The sequence below is a fragment of the Propithecus coquereli genome, unplaced genomic scaffold (genome assembly GCF_000956105.1).
Source record: "Propithecus coquereli isolate 6110/MARCELLA unplaced genomic scaffold, Pcoq_1.0 Scaffold79, whole genome shotgun sequence".
Taxonomy (NCBI): domain Eukaryota; kingdom Metazoa; phylum Chordata; class Mammalia; order Primates; family Indriidae; genus Propithecus; species Propithecus coquereli.
This window is the reverse complement of record NW_012154062.1, coordinates 8,360,191-8,383,680: the sequence shown is the minus strand read 5'-3', so window position 1 is coordinate 8,383,680 and position 23,490 is coordinate 8,360,191. Positions and strand designations below refer to the sequence as shown.

The 23,490-nt window shown below is 39.0% G+C and overlaps 1 protein-coding gene across 1 annotated transcript in view; it reads left to right on the top strand.

The window, feature by feature from the left end:
• Window positions 1-22,236, top strand: part of CCDC25 (coiled-coil domain containing 25) — a 25,811-nt gene extending 3,575 nt beyond the window's left edge. Inside the window, exons 2-9 of the mRNA XM_012663041.1 lie at window positions 606-653; window positions 2,104-2,143; window positions 4,194-4,245; window positions 7,913-7,988; window positions 11,807-11,910; window positions 12,131-12,333; window positions 15,952-15,997; window positions 19,000-22,236. Coding sequence (XP_012518495.1) covers window positions 606-653; window positions 2,104-2,143; window positions 4,194-4,245; window positions 7,913-7,988; window positions 11,807-11,910; window positions 12,131-12,333; window positions 15,952-15,997; window positions 19,000-19,029 — 599 coding nt within the window. The 3' untranslated portion in view covers window positions 19,030-22,236. The remainder of the gene's footprint in view (window positions 1-605; window positions 654-2,103; window positions 2,144-4,193; window positions 4,246-7,912; window positions 7,989-11,806; window positions 11,911-12,130; window positions 12,334-15,951; window positions 15,998-18,999) is intronic.
• Window positions 22,237-23,490: the final 1,254 nt, after the last annotated feature.

Genomic DNA, 23,490 nt, shown 5'->3' with positions numbered 1-23,490 from the left:
AGGTGGAGCTGGGGCGTAGTTAGAGGATTCTAATGTATAAGCAGGGTTCAGAGTCACTCAAGTTTGAGAGCCATACTTCCACTGAATGGGACAGGGAGCCCCTCAGAATCTGCAGCACACCTGAAATATAAGTTATATTGGCTAAACAAAATTAGGCAAAATAAAACTTGGGTAAGCATAGGAACCTGTTTCTAAATGGTTGAGATGTAGTAAGGTTTTTTGGTTTTGTTTTAACACCCGAAGAGTGCAAAAGTATGGGACTGAACTAGAGATTGCCATTGAACTATATCCTCAAGAAGGTAGGAGAGTAGCCATTTATAACGATTGGTGAATTTTTTCTGTTAGGGCCAGATAGTATTTTAAGATTTGTGAGCCACATACAGTCTCTATAGCCTATTCTTTGTTTATTTTTTTTTTCAATCCTTTAAAAATGTAAAAACATTGCAGGCTTAAGGGCTATCCAAAAACAGGTGGTGGGCTGGATTTGGCCCACAGGCCATTGTTTGCTGACCCCTGAGCTAAGCATTGTCCCTAGTTTTTCCCATGAAACAGTTTTGTTAGTGATGAAGTTTATCTAATTGTTTTTTATTTTTGTTTTGTCACAGTTAATTCATCTGCTTACACTATTTACATGGGAAAGGATAAATATGAAAGTAAGTTTTCAAAAGCATTTGATTTTGAAATTTCCAGCAGGTAAGTGTTGTCTCCTGCTCCCCCACCCCTAAAGTTTGTTGGATATCAGTTTTCAACTATTTTGATAACTTAGCTTTTGGGAAACAAGTCACACCCATTACAAGGAACTCCAAAGGACTAATTTCCTTTGAGTTTAGTTATGTCAAATAATATTTGAACTAATTGGTCCATCTTCTGATTAGAAACTTTACAAAGAGTTTTGTAGAATTTGATTTAGAGTAATGTGAATCAGAGGTTAACCTGTGCTAATTTATTAGACCAAATGAAAATCCTCTGTCATTTGGATTTTGAAGGGATCATTTTTTTGTGCTTTTTTAAAACCATTTTTTAAATTATTGGAAACATATGTTTTGGTTTTTTTGAGGCTGAAGATGTTCTTTTTGAGTCAAGAAATGTTTTTTCAGACTTTGACCACTCTCCTCAGTGTGAAATACATTATATTTTGATGTACACATTCATATAACTAGAACAAAAGTTTATATAAATTACCCATACTATTTGCTATAGAGGGTAAATAGAGATTACCCTCTATTTCTGTTTTATTTCACTTTAAAAAGCTAGTCTCAACCTGCTAAACAAATTTTTTGGCCCACTAATGAATTTTAAGTTTAAAGAACACTTTTTCCTGATAATGAATTTTTGACACTGACTTTGGGTGTGACTTAATGGTGAAGCAGTCTGCAGCATATTAATACTTGAGTTTTATATTTCTCCTACTAACCCATAAATCATCATAGGTAGTTTTTGTTCTTAAAGAGTACTCCTAACACAGCTGAGGAGGGGATGCTATCTCCCTGTGTTACACTGAACAATAAGGCAAAGTAGTAAGTCATAGTTATCTACAGTGGATGTGAATCCAAATCTTCTGACCTAATCTGTTTTTCTACCAAATCAGAGGTGAGAACCCCAGACTTAGGTTACTGAGAAGCACAAAAGCAGAGCTACTACACATGGTTGTGCAGGTGTTGCACTGTGTACCTGGGGGCAGGGCTTTATGTATTTCTCCCAGTGAAAGGCTGCCTTGATTCTGGCTCAGAGAAAACAATATAAAAAAAAGTTTCAGCAAAACCATTTTAACATTTAAGTATTATTACAGTGAATCGATTTTCTAAGACATCATCTGACTTCTCAGCAGCCCTGATTTGTCAGTGTTTTATCATCATCAAATATAAATATCTTTGAGCTTTAGAAGTATTAAAAAATTATAAAGTTTATATTCAATTGTGAAAATTATTTTTATTTTTCTATACTTTCAAGCATCAAGGACTCTCTATATTACTCTCCTCTCCATTAAGGGAGAGAAAAAATTATGGAAGAGATTGGTATTTCTCCCCTTAATTTATTATAAACCCTGGCATATCTTCATTTGACAGTGTTTCTTATCTTTTCTTTATTCTCGTATCATTGTAGATGAAGATCTGATAAAATACGGCTGGCCTGAAGATATTTGGTAAGTAACAATTTTGGTTCTGCTTTCTGTGTATCATCATTTGCTTTCCTGGACTGGCCAATCACCTGACTGCTGTGATTAAAACTAGAACTTGCGTTTTATATTTCTGTTTATGGGTGTCCAGTGGTAAAATAGCTGACTGCCAGTTCCGTTCATTTATAATTACCCTGTAAATTGGGAATGATGTCTTGGGGTTTGCTCACAAGCCTGGGAGCAGGCATTCAGTAAAGGATAACAGGTTAAGCAGGGAGAGGAAGATGAGAAGGACAAGAGGAACTAGTAGTCATAATTTAAACTTGGAGTAAGCATTTTGGGAGGTTTAGGAAGTTTGTTTTTTGTTTTTTAAGGAAACTTGCTCAAGATAGTTTGTTCATAGAGCTGGATTCTTTAAACATTTCAACCAAAGCCCCATACTTTCATCCATTCCCCCTGCCCTTTGCAGAGGTGTACCTACCTTGTACAAACCTGAAATTGGTGTGAAGTTGGTGTATGTCAGCAGTGGTATTCCTGTGTGTTTTGGTTCAAGTATAAGTTGGAATGGGTGAAGTTAGTTCTCACTAGAGCTTGGTTACCAGTGTGGTATTTCCCTAAGATTCTGAAAGAGGATAATGAGATGTAATATTTAGATTTGCAAAAAACACAGATTTTTCTGGGTAGAAAATGCCCAGCTAAAGGTCATAATTATTACAAATCTCTCATATGAGAATGCAAATGAGTAAATGAACCACATGGAGAAACATAAATAGGATGTTATGTCCATTTCAGGCTATCAGTAATGATTAAGAATAAAACCTAGAGTCATCATAAACTATTTGCCAAAATGCCTAATATTTTTCTGTATCCAAAGTGAATAGCAAAGATATTTAACCTCTTTAAAGTGGGCACTTAACTTTTACATGGACTCATACTGTCTACATCTTGTACTAGATGCGAGTGTGTGACCATTTAACTTTTACATGGACTCATACTGTCTACATCTTGTACTAGATGCGAGTGTGTGACCATTTCACTTCTAAAAAGTTCATGAATGCCAAGAAAATGTCTAGAGAAATATATAATGGGATATAATGGTGACTTTAAGGTTTTACTGAACATTCTTCCATCTGGAAAGGAAAGGACTAAGGAAGCAATATGACTGAAGTTAACAGAATCACAAAGTGACAGTCATGTGTCGTCTGTTGTTTGATGCCAGGATTTTTAGAAAGACAGAAAGCCAGCTTCATTTCGTGAATTGTAAACATGAAAAATCTAATATCCCATAATGTTGCATAGATTTTAATAGATTTAATTAATTAAATTGATAGATGATGGAGCCCTAATGAGAGGAAGATTTACGATGTTGGGGTGAGGGACACTCTGAATGTTTTTAGGGCAATGTCATAAGAGGCAGTGTTCACCCCCCGAGATGCATACTAGCATCATTGTCAGAATACAGGGCTGGATGAATTGTTGGGATGGCCAGTTTAATGATGTGTTCTGCTTAGTGTCTTTAACTCTTCCAACTCTGTCTGTACTTGACATTCTCTCTGGATTGTCATCCAGTTGCTTGAAACTCAGGATGTCCCAAACAAAACCCTCATCTTTTCCTGCAAACTGTGGTCCTGCAAGTCTCCCAGGCTTGCAACATTGGAGTCTCACTGACTTCTTTCATTCCCTTCTCTTCTCACCTGAAATTCCTTTTCCTGTTTTCCTCTAAGTCTTATGCTTCAGTCAGGGACCAACCAAATCTCAGGTCTTCCATGAAGCCTTTGGTCATTGATAGCTCTTTTTATCACTTGAAAAATCACCTTTACCCGTGCATTTAACATTGATTATCTCTACTGATCTGGGCACTTAATCACACACAGCTACATAACTTCCAATGTTCACCTTACCTCGGGTTGGCAGTGAGCCCTTTGGAGATGGCGACGGTGTTCTGTGCTCCCTCTGGTGCTTAGCATGTGGTAGGCCCTGAGTGAACACCTTTTGGCATGGAGTGCTTTAAATGCAAGTGGCTTGAGGAGATGGATACCTTGTACCTCTTGCTAAAAGTGGTTTTCATTCTTTGTAGGTTTCATGTGGACAAACTCTCTTCGGCTCATGTATACCTTCGATTACATAAGGTAACTGAATTTAAACATTGGATTCATGACCTTTTCTCCTGATGAGCATCTTATCTTGTTCTTTATCCTTTTTCTGCAATTAAATTGCTTGAAGTAATAAATATGTGTGAAAGTCTAAAAGTTAGCAAATGAAGAGCTCTCTAAGTCACTATGGTAAATTCTGGGTGATTCCTGAGACTTAGAAGGGGCGTAGCACATATTTCCCGGCTGGAAGCACTGCCTTGTCCTGCCGCTTCAGGTGTGCTGTCTGTCACCTCTGCTTTCTTTCCCTTTCAGATGTTGGACTTTCTGTCTTCTCCAATGGACATCACCTGTGGTTCCATTTTCTTAGGCTCCTGCCTCCCTGAGGGCAGATGTTCCCAGTTAGGGGCTTCTTTGGGAAGTTTAAAGCAGCATAACAGTATTAATAATAAAGGAGAAAAGATTAAATGTCCACTAGTAATAAAATAACACTGTTTTTCCAATCTGCCTATATCTGTGTTTTATATAGTTGAATCACATGGTATATATGCTTGTTATTCTGTATTGCTTTTTTTTAGTAAACTTTTTACTTTGGAATAATTTTAGATTTATAGAAAAGTTGCACAGATAATGCAGAGTTCTCATACACCCCACCTTGTTTTCCCCATTGTTAACATCTTACATTACTACAGTGGATTTCTCAAAACTAAGCAACTAACCTTGGCACATTATTAAGCAGACTTTGGACTTTATTTGATCTCACTAGTTTTCCCATTAGTGTCCTCTTTCCGTTCCAGGATCCAGTCTAGGGTGCCCTTTTACATTTCGTTGTCATGTCTGCCCAGTCTCCTCTGGTCTGTGATAGTTTCTCATTCTTTCCCTGTTTCTCATGACCTTGACAGTTCAAGAAGTACTGCTCAGGTATTTTGTAGAATGTCCCTCAATTTGGGTTTATCTGATCTTTTTCTCATGACTAGACTGGAGTTATGGGTTTGGGGGGCAGAATACCACAAAGGTGAAGTGCCCTTCTCATCCCATTGTATTAGGAGGTGCATGATTGACACGACTCATCCCTGATGGTGGGAACCCGGAGTGCCTGGCCAGGGTGGTGTCTGCCAGGTTTCTGCACTGTCAGGCTGCTTTTCTCTCCATTTCCTACTCTGTTACCTGGAAGCAAGTCACCAAGTCCAGCCCATACTCAAGGGGATGGGGAGTGGAATTAGGCTCCACTTCCTGGAGTGGGGAGTGTCTACATACATTATTTGGAATTCTTCTGGAAGGAAGATTTGTCTCTTCTCCCCCATTTGTTTATTCACTCATTTATTTGCATGAGAATGGACTCATACTTTGAGTTATATTCTGATACTGATTTTTGTTGCTGATACTCTTCCAGCGTTGGCTGCAGCCCTTTCAGCTTGGCTCCTGTGCTGCTCTGACGTGCCCCATCCTTTTGTTTTTGAGCATGTCCTTACTTTCTGGCATGACGAATTACTCTAAGCTCATTTTGCATTTTCCCTGCCCCAGCTCTAGAATCAGTCATTTCTCTAAGGAACCCTTGTTCCCTTTATCAGTAAATGGTGTTTCCAAATCAACATCTGGACTCTGAGTGTGCCTGTTGCCACTAGAGTGTTAATGCTTCCAGGCCTCCTCAGGTGGCAGAGCTAGGAAATACACGTATGTATACTGACCCATGTGTACACACATATTCATAACTGCTTCCGTATCTCGCCATCTGTGTCTGTTAAGCTAAACGTGAGCTCATACTGATGTCTCTGACTGCAGTCCCTTACTACAGAGTTCATTCCAGCCTCCCCTAGCTCACCTGTAACCCCCGCAGACAGTGAGAAGCCTGCCTCCCACTGTCCCTCTTCATGGACTTATTTATTTGACTCCAGTACATGCACAGGTACTGGAATTGTTAATCTATGAAAAACAGCTTTATCACCGAAAGTACAGTGCTTGTACACATGTGTCTTACTGGGTCACTGTGAGGACAAAATGAGCTAGCATATCTTAAAGCACTTAGAATAATGCCTGGCACGAGCTAAGGGCTATACGTTAATGCTTTTGTTAAATTCAGTTGAATTCAACCCATACCTTGAAGGTCATAGATATTCAGCAATGTTCTTTCCTAGGCTTTGATTTTGAAACCCATAGAAAAATCTTACCTATCTAGGGGTTTCTTATTTTATTAACACAGCACAAACCCCACAGTCAAAATTCTGGCCTTTACATATTGGGAGTCCCTTAGACCCTCCACTTAGATAGAGCTCGCTTACTCTGACTTAATCCTCCAGCTTAGCACTGGAGGATTTTATATTTATTGTTATTATTATTTTGGTCTGCTCATATTATATTGGAAGTAGCCAAACAAGAGGAGATTGCTTTAGGAATAGTGACAGCCACTGGTGTTAATAGTAAGAAGAGATATCGGGACACAGCCAGGCATCAAGGACCGAGAAACCATGTGGTTCCACAGAACCCTGTAAGCACCACAGTCTGAGCCAGGTTTAGAGCTTGGCTTTAAACCTGGGTTCATCTTTCTGCTCTGTCACTCACTAGATATGGAGACCTTGGCCTAGTTACTTAACCTCACTACGTTTTACTTTCTTCATGGGCAAAGTGAGGATAATGCTATCCCATTTCTATGGCTATTTACTTGGTACCTGGCATATGGTAGGCAGAAAGTGATGGCTGGGGTTTTTTTTAATTATTCATTTTGGTTTTATTAAGTACAAGGTCAGTCAGCTTTTGTATATCCCTATCACTATATTATGGCCTACTATAATGGTTGATAGTCATAGTAATGACATTATATTATTAAGATGTTAAATTCAAAATCCTCTTTAAATGGTTGGAGGTATGCACAGGATGAGATGTATCTTTAAAATAGTGACAAACTCAGATCACTTATTTTTTGGTCAAAATTTATGTATTTGAGAATTTTCCATTTAAAATGAAAAAAATTTAGGAACATAATGGAATAAACATCTCAAATATTTAGTTAGATGGACTATTTTATTATATTTCCAGACAGGTGTTTCTATAACCCCACGTCTAGTAGGAGTCAGTACTAAATCGATTTCCACTTGCTCTTGCCTCTGAAATATTTTTGTTCTTTTGGAATCGCTTCCCTTAGTCATCTTTGGTTTTGATATATATTTCTATAGAGGAAGAGAATCAATGTTACTTCTTTGTTATTTCTCCCTTATAGTGAATGGTTGAGATCAAACAGAAGGAAGAGCTTTTTCCTGATTAAGGTTGAGGATAGATGACCTACCAGATGTTTGAGATCCAGAACTACAAGTTGTCTCTCAGAGGCAGGAGGAAGGTTGTAGGTACCTCAGCCAGGAAGACATCCATCCAGTTTTAAGAAATAGGCACCATTTCCCCACAAGGTTTCTAGAAGAATGAGAAGAAAGAGAACAAAAATTAGTCAGACATAGTTAATATTTTGGCAGTTTTCTTCCGTACTCTTTTTTTTACCTATTGGGTGTCAGTATTTTCCATATTACTGCCTTCTCTTAGTTTTAATAAACATTCCCGTAATGGCCACAGTAAATTCACTTCATTTTTCAATGTTCTGTAATACAATTAAAGAGCCTCTGCTTGTAATAAAATCATGAAGGCAGCAAATGCCCTTTGGGTGCTCCAGTATGAATTAATAATGAGGTCGTGGACCATTTGGCTTATTTTTGTGTTTCAGGGAGAGAATATAGAAGACATTCCAAAGGAAGTGCTGATGGACTGTGCCCATCTTGTGAAGGCTAATAGCATTCAAGGTCAGTTTTCCTAGTGGTGTTTTTAGAATTAGCACTGACTTTATGTCTGAAATGCATTACCTTTTAGAGAACATGCTATTGACTTTGGCTTGTGCTGAAGGAATAACACATAATTTAGTTTTTGCCCTGTTTTGTTCTTTAAGATGGATGGCAATTTTGCTGCCTGTCAAAGAAGTAAAATCTAATCTCCCCACCCCTCTAATTTTCATGGTCCTGAGTCTCAGCTCTTTTTACTCTGTTAACTTACCTTGAATAGGAGGTTGTCTAGATATGCCTACCCTGAAGGGTATTTGTAAAGGGACTTTTGGAAATTTGGTGATGTTAATAGCTAAGCAAGAGAGACGTGTCTCATGGCTTCATTTTTAATGTTGTTTGATGTCTTCATTTCCATTATTTGTCATTAGATTCCAAAACTAGAGCCTCCAAATCACATTTTTCTACTTTTTCTCCTCTTCCCTTTACATATCTTTTTTCTCCCTTAAATTATGACAGTATCAAGTCAATTGATTTTGTTACCCTCCAGAGAATCTTTCTTAATTCGTCTGGTGTGGTCCCTGAGTGTCGCAATTTTTAAAAAGCTCTCCAGGTGATTCTGATGTGCAGCGTGGGTTGAGAACAGTTGGCCTAGGTGTTTTAGGTTGGGCCTGGCTTACTGTGCTTGGTGCTTGTTTATTTCTACTGTACAAGATTTCATCTAATAGTCATTAAAGGTCAAGAGGGATGATTATTGGGGCAAAGGTAGTGGCTAAGAGAGGCAGCCAGGGCATAATACTCTAAGAATGATCCAGTGGATTGGGTTTTAGGTGTAGACCTAGATAGAATAGGGGTAACTGTGGTTTGATGTGAAGTTGAGGGATGATCAGAGAGTTGGAAAGAAATATGGTCTGGGTAGAAGATAAACATAGGACAGACCCATAGATGATAACAGGTACCAGAGGGTGGTGATTATAAAACAGGAGCCATACCCCTGTCCCTGTAGACTGTGTTTCTCCAATCTTAACTTAGTCAGCCTTAATAATGAATCAGGGACCTAGCCAAAGAAGGTAGAAGTCTTGCCTTTAGAGCCACTCACTTTTCAACTATAAATCAACAAATTGTAATGGGTTTAGGACATTCCATTTTATAAGTAGAACAGATTTTAAAATTTTGGTTGAGATTTTCAGTTAATGAAATAAAAAATAAGAACTAAAACAATCAGTATCCTCTTTTCTTCTGTGTTCCAATTTCCTGCACATGTCCTTGTCTCTTCCCATGCACCCCCAGCTGGCAGATATGCCTTTGTTAAAAGAGCTCTGGACTCCTTATTCTTGGCCCAGCTTCTTTTTTCTTAAGTCTCCTTATAGTTTACTAGTTCTAGAGAAAACAGAAAGAGGAGGGAAGAGTCATGAGAGTAGATTACTCTTTTCTCTCCTCTTCATCCTTCCACAGTGTCAGCTCACCTAGGGAAATCAGGAGCTAAGCCCAAGGGTCTTACTCTTATGAGTTAATATCAGAGGATCTGCTAAGGAGTGAAGAAAATGGTCTTTGTTGTGGGATTTGTAGAGGACACTGTGTAGCTACAAAATTTTCCTCCCTGGTTGACCACTTTCAGTGCTCAGAACCAAGGGAGTTGGGTTTAAATTTGTCTGTTGTCATAGAATCAGCCTATTCTACATTCACCCAATGGATCTTGCCAGACTAAACTATCTAAAAGTTTAGAAACTCTGTAACTCACCATGGCCTCTTTATATTCAATCCTAACTTCTGAAGCTGGCATTTAAGCATCTGTGATCTGATTACAGACTTCTTTCCCTTCGCATATTTTACACTGCAGCCAAAGCAAATATATGCCGTTTTCCAACCTTGTACCTTTGTGTATATTGTTCCCTCTGCCCTTGGGTTTGTCCTCCTTAGTCATCACATGTCCAGATCCAAGCTAAGGTTTAAGGTCCACATAGTAGTTGTAGTAATTAATGGTAGTAATTGTTGACATTGATGGAGTGTTGATTACATGCGTAGCCCTATGCTTAAAACATCACAAGTTATTTTTCAACTCTGTAATAGAGCTTGATATTATTATTATTTTCATTTTATAGAGGAAGAAACTAAGCTTAAAGAGAATTAAGGAACTTGCCCAGGGTTTCAGAGCTCTGAAGTGTAGTAGAGACTGGATTTGAAGTCAGACTGCCTGACTCTGAGGTGTTCTGTCTTAACCACTGAGCTCACTAACCTCCATGAAGCCTTTTCTTTCCTTCCCCAGTTTTGAGTGGCTCCTGCTGCCTTTGTAGCACCTTAGCACTCTACCTATACCTTTCCACCAGGATTTGACCAGTTCTCTTTTTAACTGAAGTTACTTATGTGCTTACCTCCCCTCCTTTAGCATCTTGGAAGGCAGGGTCCATTGCTTCATCCTGTGTGTATTACCCACGGTGCCTGGCACATAGAGATTTTTTTTAAAAGTTTATTTTGAAAAAAAAACCTTTCAAACATACAGAAAAATTGTAGGAAAAACACAACTCCCATATCCCATTTTCTCAGATTCACCAATTTTTAAAATTTTTCCATATTTATTTGCTTTCCCACTACTTGTAGTGTACTCATTATTAACTTTTTTAGCTGAACCACCTGAAAGAAAATCATAGACATCATGGCCCTTCAACATGTATCTCCTAAGAACGAGGACATTATCTTAAGTAACTGTGATCAAATTCAGGAAATTTAACATGGCTAGAATACTGTTAATATTATCTGATATAAAGCCCATATTTAAGTTTTGCAGTTGTCCCACTACTGTCCATTTATAGCATTTCCTTTTTTCTGATCCAGGAAAAAGGAAACTCTTTTGAAGAGTGTAGAGCAGTTGTAGGGTATCCTGCAGTTTGGGTTCATCTGATGCTTCCTCTTGATAAGAATCCCATTGTGCGTTTTGGGGCAGGAATACTACATAAGTGAAGCTTTGCACATTACAGTCAGATGGCACGTGATGTCATTCTGCCCCATTTTTGTTGATGTTAACTTTGATTGGGTAAGGTGGTGGTCACCAGCTTTCTCCAGTGTACATGAGGATTTAATAAACGTTGAAATCTCCTGCCGTCTCATTTGGACAGACCGGAGAGCGCATCAGACCAAAGATTAAACTGTGAATCTCAGAGCTGCCTGGAAGCTGTTGTGGCCCGAGGGCACATGTGTGGTGGGAGTGGTGTGAGGGGACAGAAGGAGATGAACAGGGGACCCGGCACCCCTTTTGTCCAGAGCATCTCTGCTTTGATGTCTTTTATGTTCTCTTCATTAAAAGGGTTTCACTGCTAAAAGAAGCAATGAACAAAACCCTATTAAACTAGTCCAATTTCCTCATGTTTCATTTGAGATTCAGAGAGCTGCGGGGGCTTTCCCAGAGTGGCACAGCTGGTTTGTGGCAGTGCCCAGACGGAGTCCAGGTCTCATGAATCCTTGGCCACGGCTTTCTCTTGCTGCTCAACCCTTATTGAGTTGAGGACTCCTTTGAGCACCTGAGGAAATGTATTCAGTCCTTTTCTCTTGAAAAAATGCACATGATAAATTTTGCATTCAATTTTAGGGAGTTCTCTGAAGTCCTTGGAGCTAATCCATGCACCCCAACTTTCCACTGTAATACTTTCATTTGCATTTTGTTTAATGCCACTTTACCATTTGCCTTTTGTGGGTGGTTTTTGAAACAGTATTTGGTGGTTTGAAACAGTGGGTGGCTTGTTCGTTGGAAGCCATTTCCCTTGTTGGATTATGATAATTTGCCAGTGGGTAGGGGAACACATGGCTCAGTCTCATCCTGCCTGCATGTTGAAGACAGTCTCTCTTGGCAGGCTGCAAGATGAACAACGTTAATGTGGTATATACGCCGTGGTCTAACCTGAAGAAAACAGCTGACATGGATGTGGGGCAGATAGGCTTTCACAGGCAAAAGGATGTAAGTGTTTGGCACCACTGGAGGCGGCAGAGTCTGGATACTGAATGGAGTGTCCTATCCATCTTTCCTGTCTGACACCATTGTTGTTGAGGGCTGAGCGTGATGTATGTTTTCTAAAGGGAATTAAACTGGGTTGCTAAACCCCTGGAAAGCCTTGCCCCTCTTCTGGGAGAAAAACAAAAATAAAGATGCAATATTTTTTCCCCTGTCTCCCTTAAAGGTAAAAATTGTGACAGTGGAGAAGAAAGTAAATGAGATCCTGAACCGGTTAGAAAAGACCAAAATGGAGCGGTTCCCAGACCTAGCAGCAGAGAAGGAATGCAGAGATCGTGAAGAGAGGAATGAAAAAAAAGCCCAAATTCAGGAAATGAAAAGGAGAGAAAAGGAAGAAATGAAGAAGAAGAGGGAAATGGATGAACTTAGGTATGTTGGAGCTACAGTATGGAAATTGACGTCAAAGATTGTTTTCTGCTGATTTTAATCATGGATTAACCCTCAAGAATGATATGTGGGTATAAGGAGGGACCTATTATTAATACAAGCTCAGAGACTTAAGTGGGTTAAAATAAAAGCATTTATGTTAATTGCTGTTCAAATGAATTGCTCGTTTATAGGAAAAAGATATGAGAGTATTTGAAATAAAACAATTTTATTCTCAGATAAGCCTTCATAGGTTATCTTTAAAGTCTGGTTTATAAAGTTCTTCAGGAAAGGAAAAGATGCTTTAATAAGTATTTAATATTGACTAGCTATGCTATTTGAATAAAGTTGTCTTGGCTCTAAAGGCCAACACTAATAACTCTCAAAGCTGTTTTTAAAACCCATTTTCTACATTTTGAAAGTTTAAAGTAATTAATGTAGTGAGGCCTGCTCCAAAGTACTACATTTGTAAACAGTAAACAATTAAAATACAGTTTAGTTCCTGAAATTCTAGTGAATAAGGCCGAGAATACCGACTACATTAGTGTTCTATTGCTCCTGAAACACACTGCCCCAAATTCAGTGGTTTACAGCAACACAGATTTATCTTACAGTCCTGTAGATTGGAAGCCCAATAAGGTTCTCACTGGGCTAAAATCACAGTGTCAGCAGGGCTGTGTTCCTTTCTGGAGGCTCTAGGGGCTGCCCATGTTCCCTGACTTGTGGCCCTTCCTCCATCTTTGAAGCCAGCGACACTGCATTCCACGGTCACAGCCCCCTCGCTGACCCCTGCCTTCTCCGCCTTTAAGGAACAATATGATTAGATCGTCCACGATAATCTCCCCATCTTAAGGTCTTTAGTGACATCTGCAAAGTCGATTTTGCCATAAAGGTGACGTGTTTACAGGTTCTAGAGACTAGGTTGTGGACATTCTGGGGCAGGGCTTGGGGGATGGTGTCATTCTGCCTACCACACTGAATCTGTATAAACAGTGCTGTACCTGAACAGCCTCTAGTTTTTCTAACTAAAGAAAATTCATCCTGCAATTAATAGTCACAGAACTCCTAGATTTTTCCACAAGTTTCCATAGATATCATTTGCAATATGTATACCAAAAAGATGAAAGAGTTACTGATAACACATATTGCCTTTGGGAATGGCATGGAGCCAAACAAGCTGTCTTGCCATGTCCTCCTGCAGTTTCCTTGGAGTACCCTGGATTCTCAGAACGTTTGTCGGGTCAGATTGTAGGTATTATGTGCCCATACTGTTACTGTTGTCCACATGCCCATGTTTCTGTTGGGGTTCTACTAAGATGCGATGAGTAGGTTCATTTAAAATGTAATATTCAAATGAAGAGCTCCAGGACTGTTATCCTGAGTTGTAATCTGCTAACATGAGGCAGACTAATGCATAGATTTAAATATTTGATGTGGCCTAGAATTGTGAGTTGGCTTTGTGTAAAAGAAAAACTATCAACTCCATGAATGTGGTAAGATTTGTGGAATTCTGAGTGATGCAGGATTTTAGAGCAGTTTAATTCTTTTTTCTTTTTAGCTTAGAGTAGGGGAAAATTGAAAATATGCCTTTTTGTGTGCTTTACAGGTCTAACATAATTTTGTTCAGGAACATGATGTTATATGTTAGTAACAGATCACTTAGTTTACTTGTAACATTTAGTAAGGAAGAATAACTAACATTTTTGCACATTTACCATCTGCCAAGCACTGTACTGAAAGTGCTTTACTGTATTATCTCATTTAGTTCTAACCATAGCCATATCAGATACTTTTATCTGCATTTTATGGAAGAGGAAACTAAGTTTGAGAAGAAGTTAAGTAACTTGCTAAAAGTCACTTGGTCATCTGATTCTCACACCCACATACATTACTATACTCTTCTGCCCTCTGTTCAGTCTATTCAGTTTTAAATAGTTATTTAGTATAAATCAAGTAATTTACAGATATTATTCAAATTAAGCTGTATCCTACTAAAATTCAGGGCATTTAATTTGACTTCACTAGTTTCAAAAGTTGCAAGCATTTAAACAAAAGAACCATCAACCAAAACAGTTTTCGTATCTTCTGGTCTTTCTTCTATAGTGTCAACAACATATAAAATATTCATATGAACTGAGGAGGGTAGGAAATTCTCAATCTTACTGAATAAAATTTTTGCTCCAAAAGTTTAATCAGTCCCATTTTTCTAAGCTGGCACTAGTCATTTGTATTTTTTAATCATCACCATGGGCCTCAGAAAACCAAAAACAGTTGGTGTGTTTATTTCTGTTAATCATGTGCCACACAAACAACTTTCTGTCACATGCCACAGAAGACAGAAGAATGTGACACAGGGCTGTGGTGCCAGGAATAGGACATGGTGACACATCAAGGATTTGCTAGGCATATCCAGAGACGTGGTTGCCTGCTGGATTCCGAGCTTGTGTGAAATTCCAACAACAGGATATAAGCTTCTGACTTATTTTGTAATCTGTTTTTATACATTTGTAGTGCTTTGCGTGACATTAATTTCTGCCTTTGAATCTTCCACCCAAGAGATTGAAATCTATGCCTATTATCTGCTTTAATCTTGTATTCTCTTATTTGAAAATATATACTGATCACATATATGGTGAGTGATTAGTCAATATATCATCAATGAATGGGTAGCTGGGATTAGCTTCTTGCCTTAACCTCCCTCTCTTCTCCTCTCTCTACTGTTTGCTACAGATTACTCTTTTGGAAAACTGGTATTATGTAGTCTTGCTTTCCTTTGTCTGTGTTTTTGTTTTTATTATTATTAATAGTACTTTTCACTGTAGCTATTGCTGAATAGGTCTTGTTTTCCCTCCTAGTACGTTCTTTAGGGGCTAGGCTTTCTGTTCATCATTTTCTGTTTTTTTCCTCATCTCATCCTTCACCCAGGCTTAGCACAGGGTCTTGTACATCATGGATATTTAATACATACCCATCAAATCTGATGTCTTTTTACTCAGTCACATATTGTGGCTTCTTGCTGAACACAGTGTTCACTCACACAATTGGGACGTAACGGGCCCTACATCGTGCCTGATGTCCCACTACTTTACTTCTAGAATGCACTTGAGTCAGCCTGATCTTCGACATGTCATTATAGATATTGTCTCTTTGGCTTTGCTCATCCCGTTCTCTGGATCTGAAATGCCTCCCTCACTCATCCTACCCACTGGCCCAGCTTGGTTTGTCCGCCTGTCTGTGAGGTGCCCTGACAGTTCCTGCCCACACTGATGTTTCCTCCTCTGAATTCCTGTAGCACTTGCCCTGGGCTGTGTACTTCACATCTTGGCTGTAGGTGAATGTCCTCATCTGAAAAAGAGGAATGATGCCACCTACCTTGCAAAATTATTGTGGAGGTGACATGAAACGAGTAGGAGAAAGCACTTCACAAAGCGCTACACACATCTTATTTATTGTTCATAGGTATTTATTCTTTTAATGTTTCAGTCTCCATGAGGGCAGGGATTGTATCAGACAGCTCTTGTGTTTCTTCTAAAGCCCTCAGCAGTACTAGATATGAGGTAAAATGTTCATGAAATATTTGTTGGCTAGATAACCTTATTTTAAATGTGTTGTTTCTTCTAGGAGCTACTCATCACTAATGAAAGTTGAAAATATGTCATCAAATCAGGTAAGTTTAAGTTATTTGCTCTAATGTTTGCCTTTAAATAATTCACTAAGGGTTTTTAATAATTGTGTTACTGGCATGGTTGACTTACATGTCGCAAATAGTTTACTCAGGCTGGATTCTGTTAGGCATTGCCCCCCTTCCCTGTGGACTTCCTCAAGTGTGTTTTCAAGTAGGTCACCTCAGGGAAAGAGATTGCCATACCTTGTCTGCTGTGAAGTACGGGTCTATTAGTATTTACAGGACTTTCTTCCACTCCTTTTTCCCTCTTTACTAGTTGCAGGCATGCAAAAGTGCCTTTATTGATGTTCTTCATTAATGTGACTGTAGATCTTATATTGTAATTCAGGACAAAATTACCACCTTCAATTAAAATAAAAGTACTAACCCTAAGGTCTTATACTGTAGCCTAAGTGAGAAAATTGGTTGCTGTCATGTTCCTCAGGACCTGGGATAAAGAGAAGTGGTGACCCATAACATAGCACTGACAGGATCTTTGTCACATCTACATCTAATTATCTTACTGGAACTGTGTCAGAGACTTACTGTCCTTCAGAGCTGCCTTTCCCAGAACTTATTTTGAAGTATTTAAAGACGGCACAATTTAGTTGTTATTGAACAGTCTTTGTAGGAAATTGAAACTGGGTAGATATATTTGAGATATTGCATGTTTTATAGTGTAATTTAAAAATACAGTTGTCCCTCAATATCCATGGAGGATTGGTTCCAAGACCCCCCTCAGATACCAAAATCCAGATGCTCAAGTTCCTCATATAGCTTAGTATATTTCGCACATAACCTACGTAAATCCTCCCATGTACTTTAAATCATCTCTAGATTACTTATACTATGTAAATAGTTGTTATACTGTATCTTTTTAAATTTGTATTTTTTATTGTGTATTTTGTTTTGTTTTGTTTTATCCCCCACCCAAATATTTTTGATATTTGGGTTGGCTGAAACCCATGGATGTTGAACCCAAGGATATGGAGGACCAACTATAATAGATTTTAAGATCTCTTAAAGGTTACCTAGTCAAACCCCAGATTTAGTGCATGAATTAGAATTCATAGGATTTCAGACCTTGTTTATCTCTATATGTCCTTCTAAAAATTCGTAAGAACAACATTCTTATTCCCATCTCTATGAAGAATTAAATTTATGAGGTTCCTTTATGAAGAGATGTATCTTTATAATTTATTTCTGAAAAATTTCATAATAGCATCATGTAATTAAATAAAGCTTTGAATTTGAAGTTTAGAGACTTAAACTCACACTAATTGGGGAAGTCTAGTAAAGTTATTTAACCTGAGGGAGTATTCATCATCAGTAAAATGGAGACATAGTGCCTCACAGGGCCATTCTAAAATTTAAACAAGAACACATATTTGAAAGTCTTCCTGACTTAATCACTATGTAAGTAGTCATTGCTGTTCTTTACTCATAAAGTCTTTGGTTGCTGTTTTCCCACAAAGTATCAGTATCAAAAAATGATGTTATTTAATTCCTTCTAGAAATTATTTTTAGAATTCTTGAAACTATTAGAACAGTTTAACAGAAACTATTAGAATAGCTTAACAGAAGTCTTTACCATACCACAAATCTGATGTCTTTGTTGTGGTTTTTGTTGCTTATTGAAGTTTTCTGTGTGGTAGAGGCTACTTTCCACGAGAAATCTGGCCCTATATTATGTTATGACCTGAGGCATACATACATACACACACACACACACCCCCTGTCTGATTAGTCACAAATGTTAAAAGTTCCAAGACTAGGAAATTTATAAACCAAAGGATTACTAACCTTTTGGCCCTTCCTCTCTCTCTGTTGTTTGCTAGCCTGTTCCTGAGCTCTGGATTTGAATCAGGTTCAAGATTCCAACAAAGCTTCCCATTAGTTGTTTTTATTCCCTCTTTCAGTGGAAGAGCTCTTATATTATTAGTTTTTCCTCTGTACTTTGAAAGAATAGGCTTTAATTCTCCTTGCTGCCATCCTCTAAGGGGTATAGACATTTAATGATCCAATTTGGCAGCAGGAACTGTTGATTTTCAGTTAAAGGCGTTTATATAAGATAGGACTTAATGTTTAATGCAGCTTGTTCCTCTTGTTTATCAGTTTGTAAGGGGGTGACAGGCCTATTATATTGAAAAACTTACTGACTCTGGAAGTAAAGGGAATCTAAAATAGAAAAATTGTTCAAATAAATTCTTGATCTCAGATATGTATTTAAAAGTTACTGTAATCCCAAAACATAGGTCCCCAGACAAATGAAAACTCTTTGCAGATCTAAGTCACAGCCTTTACAGGAAACGATGCACTTTCATTGTTAACGACCCTAACTATCTTATTGAGTTGTTCACCTCAGTGTTTGCGATCTAAAGCTGACGTTTGAAGATGCTATATGTTGACTCTTTCAAACATCGCTAATGCTATCATTGCAGTTTAGGACTCTAAGGCAGTCACAGTCCTGGTGCCTGGATGTAACACAGTCATTAGTCTGCTCTTTATACAGTTATCTAAGGCATTTTTTCCTGTCCTAATGACTTTTCCTATTAAAGGAAAAAAAATCAAGGCCATCTTGTGAAGTCACAAAGCTGTGACAAGCTTTGGACTCAAAATACTGGAATTTAGGCCAGAAATATTTTATATATTGGCAGCATTGTTGGCATAAGGGTATTGAGACAGTGTTCGTTTAGGATCAGTCATGTTTTCTTATAGTCACACTTAGTACACTATACTAAATCAGGCGAAACTTCATAATTTGGAAGTCATTGATCACCTGTTGCTGTGTAATTAGGCCATGCAAGGACACCCTAGAGAACAGAGCTGCTAATCCAGCTGTTCTAGGGAACTGACAATTTAAGATGGTGAAGAAGTAATGAATGAATTTGGTTTATTTTTTACTTTCTCAACTTGGAGATTAGTTAAGGTTATAATTGTAAATTTTAAATACTGAGTGACTTATTTTCAAGAATTTTATAGTTTCACTTTTTTGTTTCTTGCAGGACGGCAATGATTCAGATGAATTCATGTGAAAGGAGAAAAGGACCTTTGGAAGATGTCAATATAGAGACAGTTACAGACCTTTTGATTTCATCTATGTTCGAATTATAAAAAACAACCCAAATTCTACTTCATTCTACACAGATATTGTTGATTTGGGAGTTTTAAGAAAAAAGATTCTTTTTTACTGACAGAAAAGGATCGGATATATATAAAATAGTTGAGCTTGACAGCATATAACTTAAGGAAAGTGAAAATATTTTTGCCAGAACATGTCTTGGTATCTCATGAAAGCTGGCTATCCTTGTTCTTGAGACAGACTTTAGAACAAACCAACTCTGAAAAGTATTTCTGTTGCTGTGGTCTATCCCTGAAAACAGATGTCTTGCAATGCTTTTCATATTCTCAAAATATCTTCACTTCTGTTAAGAAGAATGTGCTGGTGGGCAATATATGCAAATGTTCCCCCCATCCCTGGTTTCCTGATTAGAAAAAAAAGGCAGATGGGTTTTGAAGATGAGAGTGATATTTTCAGATTATTGGCTTCAGTATTCACTGTTCCATCATGTCGTCTGAGTCTGTTAAGGTGGTAAACCTCAGCTCTCAGCTTGTCTCAGCTTTGACATCCTTGCTTTCTCCTAGTGGGGGCCTCCACTATAGTATCATCATATTTAAAGAAATGGTTGGTGTTAATCAAGGTTGGGTCTTGTGGCAGTTGTTCCCTGAGCACCAATTATCTTGTGACAACTTCCAGGTTTGGGAGTCATTTCTCAGCACTGAGGGAGGAATAGGAAGGAGTGCTCTGTGCGTCATTTGGGTGTGATGTAGGTTATCCAATTTTTGTCTTGGGATATAGCATGAAGCAGAAGTCCAGATTGCAATTATGACTTTATAAAGAAGCTTTTCACTAACCAAGTAAATTTTTTCCTTACCTTGAAATGTTTATTTTGAGTTGTAATCCCAGAGTTTGGATTTCTTATCGTAGACTTAGTACCTTACTATGTAACATTTTTACTCATTTGAACCACCTGCTGGCCAATGTGATTCTGAATAGAAGATGGATATTTATTGCCGCATGTAAGGAAATGCCTATAAAAAGAAACAAAACAGGAGAAAGAGAACAAAGCCTATGGGACAGGAGACATACAAATTGACATTTTAACCCCACCGAGAACTCTGTGCCCGGCTTTCTTACTCTGGTCAAACTCCTGACCTCAAGCGATCCTCCCACCTTGGCCTCCCAGAGTGCTACAATTATAGGCCACCACGCCCAGCCTGGGCTTTCTTAATCTTACTTGAATTCTAACCCAGGAAAAATGGTCTCCTACGGCAAATATTCCACCTGTAATAGCACTTTAGAAATTAAGGTAAAACCAAAAGACCAGTATCTCCATTTATTCCAAGTTGGTGTGTGAGGTTAAACTGGAAAATTCCTTGAGGCATAACTCATTGGCGAAATTTTGAGGGGATTTGGAAGACAACTCCAGAGATTAGTAATTTTGTGTGTGTCTAATAATATTCAGCCTGAAGTTCTGCAATTAAAAGTTACAATAAAGATCATTTCTTATCTGGAAGGACATTGACAAATGAATTCTTAGAATTTGTTATAAAAAGGGCAGCTCCATCCACAAGCTGATTTTGAGAGTGCTCTTGCTGTAAAAACTTCATGTATCTCAGGCTCAATCTGACAGGTTCTGTTGGGGTATCATCTTCCTCCACTGATAAATGCCTCCTTGATCCAAATTCCCTCGGGGTCAAAGTGGATGACCTTTCTCAGACACACTCTTGATGGACTGTAAATCATTCGCTGTGGGGCTTGCATCAGACTGTTCTGTCTGGTGGCTCTGAGCACGCCTTGGGCACTCTGTGGCAGGCACCTCACGTGGGGAGCTGTGCCCCACGTTGCACACATGTTGGTAGAGTTTTGGAATATATATTTCTACTGCAGTATGAGCGATCCTGGGGTCCAATATTTAAACATTTCGTAACTCTTAGTTTACAGCGGTTTAAAATGTCAAGGCCTCTCTCTGCTTGCCTCTCTGTGTTGAATTCTTAGCTCTCAACCTCTTCAGCTGTCCTGTGCTGGCTTCCCCCGCCCCTTGCCTCTGCCTGTGTGTTTTGGTCCCAGGAAAGGCACTGACCTTTTGTTTTGTTTTGAGGACATAGAGGTTCATCGCCGACAGGTCAAACTGTTGGTATTGATGACATCTCATTTCTTGCTGTTGGCATGTTTCCTAAATGTTCGATAGGAAAATTCCAAATTGTTGCTATTTTTATGAGCTGTGTGTGCCCTTGATCCAATTTGTGCATCCCGAGGGTTTCTCTGTGGATCTGAGTCACTTCGCCAACCCTGTCTCCAGTTTCATCACTCTGACCTGCATGCAGGTGAGGGTCATAGTACCATTTAATTTACTTCACAAACTCCGCTCTATTTTTGCATTCTGACAACTTTAGACTTCACATTTCTTATCCAGATTTGTCTGTCTAGGGCCATAATCTTTGGGCAAGGGAGGTTTGTCACAGTGCTTGTGCTGGAACAGATGCTGAAGTTTTGACATTAGCAAGTGACAGGCTTTAGTTGAACCCCTTCGGCATCTTTCTGTGTTTTGCTGTATAGTCTTCACATAGATGTCAGTGAGCCTTTTACCGCACCCCCAGCCCCGGAGAGATGGTGTGAGCCACACTCTCAGCAAGATTAGAGGGAGAGTGCAGCTCCAGCCTCTACTTCTTCCTCCCACTGTTGCATCTGTCTGAGAGGGGAGGTGTTTTCCGAGCTGGAAGTGTTTATGGGGGAAAACAGAGCAGGGTGGCAAAATGGAGAAATGGAACAATTTTCCGGTTTCTCCTGAACCGTGATATTGAAGCCTTTTTCTTTGTTTGATTTGAAATATGGCATGTGAATTACATTTCCATATTCACAATGATCGTATTAGAGTAGGCAACCTTTTGATTTTAAAGTAGACTATAAAAATGGACCAAACAACAATCAAAAGTATAAAATCAGAAACTTAAAGTCCAAGCTAAAATTCAGTCCCCACCCACTTACCTCCAGTGAGGATGTGGCAGCAGCTCAGGAGTGAGGAGGGCACTGCTGTTGCCCACGCCAAGTTCACGCTTACGTTGCACTTAGTGAGAGCTCTTCGCTGCTGGGCAAACCAGTCCAGCATGGGCAAGAGACTTTGATGTGCGTTCTGTCATTTCAAAAATGAGATGATGCCAACCACAGACAGCATGTCCAGGATGAATGATCTGTAAAATATAATAAAAGCTTATAGTTTGAGTAGAACCATGTGTGTTTGTGAGATTTCACTTTTTACTTTTCTTCTCGAAGGCTCAGTCTCACTGATGGGGTGTGCATGCTTATTTTGGGTAAGTAGGGAGAAGGAGGTTCTGGCACTGCGTGTGACGATGCCCTTCACACAGTCATTTTTGCCCCCTAGCAGGAGGAGAAAAGCCAATCAGTGTAAAGGGAAGATCACCCAAGAATTCCCAGGAAGAGGATTGGAGGACCCAGAGCTGGAAGGCCATGACATCTGAACACTAGCATTTGGAGTTTACAACTTGACCCCTGGCCTCCCAGAATTCCCAGGGAGGGGTCTGTCTGAAATTTTGGCCAGGGTGAGGCTGCCAATGTGAAGACCTCCTGGAATGGTTTCATTGATGCATGTAGGGCCCTGGGTCCTATTCAGTTTATTCAGTTTATACCCCTTCTGTGATAGAGCTTACTCACGTTAGCATGTTTTCAAGAGGTATTAGGGTGAAGGAAGTGGCACAAACATACAAGTTTTTCTCTCCACTATAGAAGCATATTTGAGAACATTTGGGTTGTATTTCTCTCTAGTCAGGGCAACACCTGCATACTTTGGTTTTAACTGCCTTAGCTACTAGAATTCTGGGGTTTAAATGTTTGAGTAAATTATATAGAGAATGTAGTTTACAACCAGAATTTTCATACAGAAAAATTTAGAGATCTGTGTATGTACTAGATGACTTAGCAATGTACCGAAAATACAAACATCTACCTAATGCCATCTCCTATCACTAGGTTATATATACCTCTGTCTCACATTGATTACTTAGTTTTGTCTGTCTGGTTTCATTGTTGTATCAATTATTGGAGGAACTCTGAGCTTTCCACCTTAGTGGTTATGAATACAGGCCTGCACCGTAGCCAGATGGAAAACTGGGCTCTGCCATGGGCATGTGCTGAGTGGCACTGACCCAACACTTTTCTGCATTCAACAGCCAAGGAATGGTGGCCAGGGGAAATTATTGCTCACTCTAGAAATCCGTGTAGCATTTGCTAGTTCTCAAGCCTGGTGAGTGGGTGTCAATACTGAAGGCTGGAAAAAAGAATTCTCCAAAGTCAGTATTGTGTTTTGTTCCAACATTACTCCCATCTTGTAACCACTGTGGTAAAAATATAAGACTAATGGCCTGACATTTCACATCCTGCCTAGATGAGGCCTTAGCTGCCTGGCTCCTGCTGGTGT